The sequence below is a fragment of the Haplochromis burtoni genome, unplaced genomic scaffold, assembly GCF_018398535.1.
Source record: "Haplochromis burtoni strain Fernald_Lab_line unplaced genomic scaffold, NCSU_Asbu1 Contig_130, whole genome shotgun sequence".
Classification (NCBI taxonomy): Eukaryota; Metazoa; Chordata; class Actinopteri; order Cichliformes; family Cichlidae; genus Haplochromis; species Haplochromis burtoni.
Genome location: NW_024582491.1, coordinates 290177 through 297149, shown reverse-complemented (window position 1 = coordinate 297149; position 6973 = coordinate 290177). Strand labels below are relative to the sequence as shown.

Sequence of the window (6973 nt, the reverse complement as noted above, 5' to 3'; positions counted from 1 at the left end):
CTGATCAGCCTCTGTAGAGGACATGTAGCCTAAGATAATAATAGAGGCTAATAATTCTGAGACGTACAGACACTGAGAGGTGGTTGGCAGACAGTGCGTAATGACTGACCGTTACATGGTCATAACTTTTATTCGAAGAAAAATCATTGTAAACTTTATGATCAATTATCACCCGCGATGGCACACAGGATTGTACTTATGAAGTTATGCTCTTTTCCAGGAGCTAAAGACGTCCTCGGGGCTTTCTGTCATGTGGTGTTTCCTGCTAACTCCCTGCTAAAAAGCCCAACACGTCCGCCACATAAGCTCTCACTGCCCGCCGGCTGTAAACATACAGACTATTAACTTGATGACCATGGTAAAAGATTTCACCTAAATATTGCTTTTTGGGCTGTAACACTGTGTCCTCTGTTTCGTGGCAGTGAAAATGAGAAATAAAAACGGGGGGAAATCCAACTGTATCATGGAAATATTTATTTCTAAAATACAATTTAACATACTTTAAATTTATGACTGTTTTTTGACAACTTTACCATTTCAAGGTCAGAAAAAGAACATTAAAAAAACACAACAACATGAGCAACAACATTATGTACATTTGATATTTACAGGTGGTGTGAAAGTTGGACATGGCACTGGCTCCGCTGTTGTTCCGCTTGAGGTGCAACCAAATCCCACTCTAAAACGTGCTGAAGTAAACATGTCCTCACTTGAAGATTGTCCTTGATCCAAAAGAAAAATGTCGCTGATTTGTCTTTCTGCGTTTTGTCCATTGTTATTTTTGTTTCTCCAGGCTAGTAGTCCTGATGTGGGCTGTGCGTCAAACTGTGCCGTCGCAAGTCACAGTTGCGCCGAAACACCTTTCCGCAGCGGCCACAGCTGTAGGGCTTGATGTCTGTATGGGTGAGAAGGTGAGTTTTCAGGTTACTTCTTTGATTAAAGGTTCTTCCGCATGTGGGGCATTTGTGTGGAGATTCCTGTTTAGATTTAAAGCAAGCAAAGGATTATTGCCTTTAATTGGATAGAAGGTCTATCAGTTCAATCTTTCAATAATCTGATAAATCCACTGTCGTGTCAGATCTAATTTACTTGTTTGCATATTATTTTTTATTTTTATTGTATTATTTTCTGTGGATCTCTGACTCACATTTTTTGTTTTTAATTTAGTGATAGGTTTTGTGAGGCTTTCTTTTTCCACCCCCATGCATGCAGTAGACAGGTGAATTATGATCAGAGAGTATCACACGTTAAAGGTCGCGTTAAGATTCTGAGCTTACCTGCATGTGTAAGGTTTTATGGACGGCTAGAGTTCGAGACTGACAGAATCCCTTCCCACATTCTTGACATTTGAACGGTTTTTCCTTGGAGTGGATGTATCTGTAAAACAGAAATGACACTTAATCAATGCCCGCTCATGCACGAAGTTACTTGTAAATGTTACAGAGCCCACAGTCACAGAGCCGAAAATCTCCACTGTGCAAGTTATGAATGTCCAACTTAATGCTGAAAAGTGCTTTAGCGCCCTCGTGGAGAAGTTTTAGGGAACAGGCCTGCTTGCATTTTATAGCACAAATTAAGGAATATAATTTTAATGGCCGGTTCTGGAGAGGCTATTAACTTAAATCGAGATATCTGAGACTTAAAATCACAAATCATCATTGCTGCTGGAAATTGCTGACCCCCTCGTCCTAACCCAGTGCGTATAATATCCCATAAATCCGTCTTACCTGTGGTCTCTGAGATGGTCTTGTCTTCTGAAAGCCTTGTGGCAAATGTCACAAGTATAGGGCCTCTCATCTGTGTGGGTCCTCTCGTGGATTAAGAGGTTGTAGGACTTGGTAAAATGCCTGCCGCAGAACTTACAAATAAATTCCTTTTTAGTCTTGGATGGTAGCCTGCCCCTGGTGGGTTTTCTGTCCGGGGACAGCTTGCTCAGCTCGGAGATGGTTCCCCCTAGTCCCGATGCCAGCTTTGCCAGGTCCGCAGCTTTCGGTGGGTCCTCCTGCGTGGCAGCGAGGGCCAGGTTCGCGAAGTCAAATCTCGGCCTGTCCTTTTGCAGCGAGGGGATGCCGTGCGCGACGGTGGCTTGCTTTGGATGGAATAACTGCGCCGCGGCGGTGAAGGGCAAAGCTGGGAAGGGAATCCGTGGGTCGACCAGACCCTGGGCGGCTGCCGTGATCGTCGACCTCAGTCCCTGCATGTGTGGGTAGCCAAGAGTCCAGTGGTTCATGTGCATGGTTTGCACGGCGCTGAGGCCGTACAGTCCCTGCAGCTGGTCAGCGGGGAAAGTGTTGACGGCCTGCAGGAAGGAGTAGTTTGTGAGCTGCAGGGCTGGGTGCAGGGGGATCGGAGCGTGCAGGGCTTTGCTCCCCATCTCGGCTCAGACCTCTGCAGAAGACACGGTGATAACCCTGAGAATGCAGAACACACCGAACAATAAGCGTTGTGTGTTAATCCCAAGAACTGGTTATTGTGTGGAAAGAAGAACAGAGAAAATGTGACGTCTCAGTTACCGGTTATGGTAGACTACTTAAATGCACCTGTTTAAAAAGATTTTATTTTTTGAAATTGTAACTTTTCATTATTGTATTAAACTGATATAAATATGTTTTTCGCAAAGGTGAATATACCCAGCCACCCCCTCTCCCCTTTAAACCTAATTTAGGCATATATATAATGAATTAGCTTAGTTTATTTTTTGCACCTGGTTCAACGCGAGGAAGCTGATGAATAAAACGCACAGGTTAATGCGCAGAAGGATTGCCCTATTTTAGCCTGTCCCGGCCTGCTTATAATATCTAAACCTCTGTTTTGCATAAGCGAAACCACTGAGGAAATGTAAAAACACAGTCGCCCCCCCTCCTCCCCCACCCGACACGGAGATGCGCTTCAAATCAAAATTTAGGAAACAAATCAGTCACCGAAAGTATAATTAAATCAAGTGGGTGTAAAACAACTCATGTGGCATCGATTAACACTGCAAATTGCAATTTCAGATCACTCTGAATGAAGCACTAAATCTCACACGAGGTAATTAGAAAGCACAGCTTGGTGTGTGTTTTAAAGTTGCAGTTAGTATTTCGCAATAAAAAAACAAACAAAACAAACGTAAGCAGCCCGGATTTGTACAAGTCTGAAATTTAGACAGAAGAGATGAAATATATTATTAATTGAAGGAGCAAAACATACACGCTGTCTGTCTCTGATGGAAATGCATGTGCTTTTCATTTTTATTTTGGAAGAGTTCATTTTATAGGCACTTTTTTCCTTTTAAGGTTTTTAATGTAATATTTATCTATTTATTTATTTATTTTTTCCATATGAAGTTTCCCCCCCCCCTTCCCCTGGGCAAGGCAACATGGCAGCAAATGACCCCTGTGCATTTAACCTACATTTCAAAAGAATAATGTTTCCCTTAAACAAAAGCAGAAGCGAGCTCCCTCCGCTGTTTAGGACAAATGAGGTGAGCTGACAGTATAAAAATTGGCTTGTGTCCGAGTTTGTGGGGATGACAAGTTATGTTTTCCCACACAGAAAAAAGAAGATCCACCGTAGAAGTTCAAGGCTCCAGATGGTGAACGCGGGACTGGCAATAGGCCAGTTGTGCTGACCTTTAGATATGATCAAGAAAAAGAAGAAAAGCGAGCTGTGTTTAGATAGTAAAATACATCATTTAGGTATCTACACTTTTTCTTTTGTGACAGATCAAGCCAAATCATATTTTAACACAATATGTCAGAAGTCAGCCTGTCCTGAAACTGCCTCGGAGATTAAGCCATTATCCACACTTGCAGACTGTGAGTCTTGCGCACACGGTAGTCAGGGTAGCTACCGGTCGCTTGTTTCGGTCAGGTCGTTGCCTTCAGCTCTTTCTGCCTCGCTTTCCCTCTCACCGATGGTGAGGGGTTAAATATAATTTCGCACAGGTGCAGCGTGAGACACCGCGAAGGCACTTGCTGTTCTTTGCCCAGGGAGTTCGTTCAGCTTGTTCTTGTTCTCACCTTTGGACTGCGCTTACACTTCGGGAGCAGCCAAGTGTCCGATCTTGTTCTTCGAGTCCTTGTAAGGTTCATTTTTTAAAGCTTTTCATGTGTTTATTTTTGGCAGAAGGCTTTACATTTCTATCAGTCGTGACAAGTCTTTACAAATGCGAAGATCACTGTTTGTTTTAGTAATGCTGCGCGCCGTGGACGGAGGCCAGCAATGTCAAAGCGTGAGTGAACTGTGACCTCAAGTTAGTTAGTAATATGACGAAACAACACTCCTCTCTAGAACACTTTAAAAAAAATGAAATGTTTGGTCATTAAAAGCTGATCACTTTCTAAGAGTCTTTGAGTCTTTGCTTTAAAGCCTAGACACTAAACCTTTTCTTTTCTTTTTTTAAGATAACAACTTCTAATATGTTGGTTTGGTTCTCCTTCCTTAGACATAAATCCTACCCTGCCAAACAGAATCTTACCCCAATAAATAGCTGCCAAAGGTCCTGCGGTATGTCAGTAATCCACAGTAACTATAGAGGCGACGAGCTCCAATAAAGCGTCGCTAAAAGTTTTCCAAGATCCAAGTCCATGAAACTTTCATGTAGCCATGCAGCCAAGTCTGATGTCTCGGACTTTTGCAGAGATGTGACAAGTTGTGAAAAAATGTGGAAAGAGGCAAAGTTTGGAGGAGAGACAGCAGCAGCGTGTGAGTCCCGTCCGGAGCTGGGGCTGGAAGTGTGCGGTTCTTCACTTTTTAGTGCTCCAGGACTCTCGAGCGCTCAGCCCGCCCCCCGACACGCCTCCACCCCCCTCCTCTATCATTAACTCCAATGTTCCCCTCTGTTTATTTGTGTTTGGATAGCAACTAAGGCTCCAGACCATAGTAGAGGAGCGTGCTCAGTTCGACTTGCCTCCTCTGACACCTCTCATATACCATCCAGCCAAGGCTGATAGCTTCTTTTGGAGGCATGTTTGGAAGCAGGGAGGAAACCCTGAACATTTCCCCCCACCTCACAGTTCCACGATTTTGAAAACGTGCTTTTGGATACTTGAGGAGCTTACAAGATTTTTTTTCCTCCTTCTTTTTGAAACCATAGATCCCATTTGCGAAATGGAGGGCATATGCAAGAACCACAACATTAAATGGTTTAATTCACTGTGGTAATAATAATAATAATAATAATAATATTATTAATAATAATAATAATAATAATGTTAAAAAATGAGAAAGGTTTTTGATAGAAACAGAGGAGATAAAATAAAGAGAAAGAATTCGCATTCATAAGACAGCTGATTTGTTTTTCTTATTTTTTGGTAACTTGCGTTAAAACACCTGTACAAGGGTGCTTATTACGGTTATTATACTGTTGCAAAAACACCACAGGAATTGTTGCCTGCCTTTTTAAAAACCTTTATATGCCCATTTCAACGCTGATCAGCCCAGGTGTCCCCCCATCCAGCACAACAAATAAACATCTAGCTATACTTAACAAATGGCATACGATAAAATGAAGGGAAAACTGTGCATGTGTGTGTTCAGATAAGCATTAATCAGAGCTGGTTGTTTTAATTTAGTCTCATTCTTACATCATTATTATTATTCAGACGGTTTTTTTTTTTTTTAAATTGAATTTATGTGCAGTGACAGACTATATGAGATTAATCACACTGCCCTTTAATTACATTGAGGTTGGTTTCTGGCCGCAGATTATGATGCAAAGTAATGAAGACTTTTTTTGACAGCCTCAACCAGAAGCTAAAGAGTGTACGCCTTTTGTGCTGCATAGAAAGAGACGTGACTTCAGGCACATGAGCAGATTGTACTTGAAGAAGTTCATATATAAAATAAAAAAAGTTTAAAATGTATTTTTTTTTAATCAAGAGGCGTCTTAATAAAACTGTGATTGAGTTTGTTTTTAAATAAAATCATAAAGTCATCCTGACATACTTTTTTTTCTAATGAGATGCCCAAATCCATCAAAGGTACTCAATCTATCTATCTCTATATATACATATATTTCTGCGATCTCTTGAAGTGTTATTTTTCTCCTATATGCCTGATACATATGAGGTGTTGGTGTGCAGCAGGACTGACAGAGGTTTGGAGTTGGTTGCGGTCCTCCTTTGCTGTAGACACTTTGCAGAATGCAGGTCTGCAGCGCCGCCTATTGTAGCATAGCTACAACAGCAAACTCCTGTCTTTTCTCAAGCATTCGCGGCTCTGACAGAACACTGTCTCACAGAACAACTTTACATTTTCTGTTCACATCGCAGAGAAGCGCTTCACTGTGAATGGAGCCGGTGTGCACAGGATGAGCTCGTAATTTAAAACGAACTGATATTCTTGAAGTGCACAGATCGGAATAAATTCTCTTTCTCTGTATATATAGATATATATTTATATCAAAAGAAAGGCAGACTTTAAACCCACAAGAGGGAAAATAATTTCATTTGTGCAGTGCATTCTTTTAGATCTATTAATGTGCGCCTTTAATAACCACATAAGACAGAAAAACAGAACGAGAGATTTTACTCTGTTACAGGAGAGATAACAAGTAAAGTGCTTGTCTAAGACGTTAAGTCTATCCACGAGCTCATGTAGCCTAATTTTCGTTTTCTTAGAGCTGCAGAACATCGTCTGCACACAACATGCTTGTGGTTTTTCGTTCGGTTTCATATCACCCCAGCCTCCTATCTTCACTGTCAAAAACCCCAACAGCTACAGACAGAATAGAATACACACAGAACCATGCATTTTAACATTACAAATAAAGGCATTTTCTCAACGTATCCAGTTCACCCTGGAAAATTGGAAAAATGAAAATGATGCTTTTTTTTGGTTCTTGAAAAAAAAAATCCGATTAAAATAAATAGTATTTTTTTTTCAAGTATATCTTGTGCTTGTGTAAGAGATATACATTCACTATTAATAAAATTGGAATTTGCCAGTATAATTTAAACAGTCTGAATTCATTAAAATCTCGTGAAATATA

The 6973-nt window shown here is 41.1% G+C and overlaps 1 protein-coding gene across 2 annotated transcripts; it reads right to left on the bottom strand.

Annotated features, from left to right (window-relative positions):
- Positions 1-457: 457 nt before the first annotated feature.
- osr2 (odd-skipped related transciption factor 2) lies at positions 458-4737 on the bottom strand. 2 transcript variants are annotated; one of them, XM_005930163.3, is made up of 4 exons: positions 4460-4737; positions 1728-2411; positions 1278-1377; positions 458-977 (listed from the first exon to the last, which is right to left on the bottom strand). In XM_005930163.3, exons 2-4 carry the CDS (start codon positions 2372-2374, stop codon positions 795-797), a joined length of 930 nt encoding a protein of 309 aa, XP_005930225.1. In that variant the 5' UTR covers positions 2375-2411; positions 4460-4737; the 3' UTR covers positions 458-794. The 2 variants fall into 2 exon arrangements, with proteins under 2 accessions (XP_005930225.1, XP_005930226.1); XM_005930164.3 differs by having other exon boundaries at positions 458-895; positions 4460-4735.
- Positions 4738-6973: the final 2236 nt, after the last annotated feature.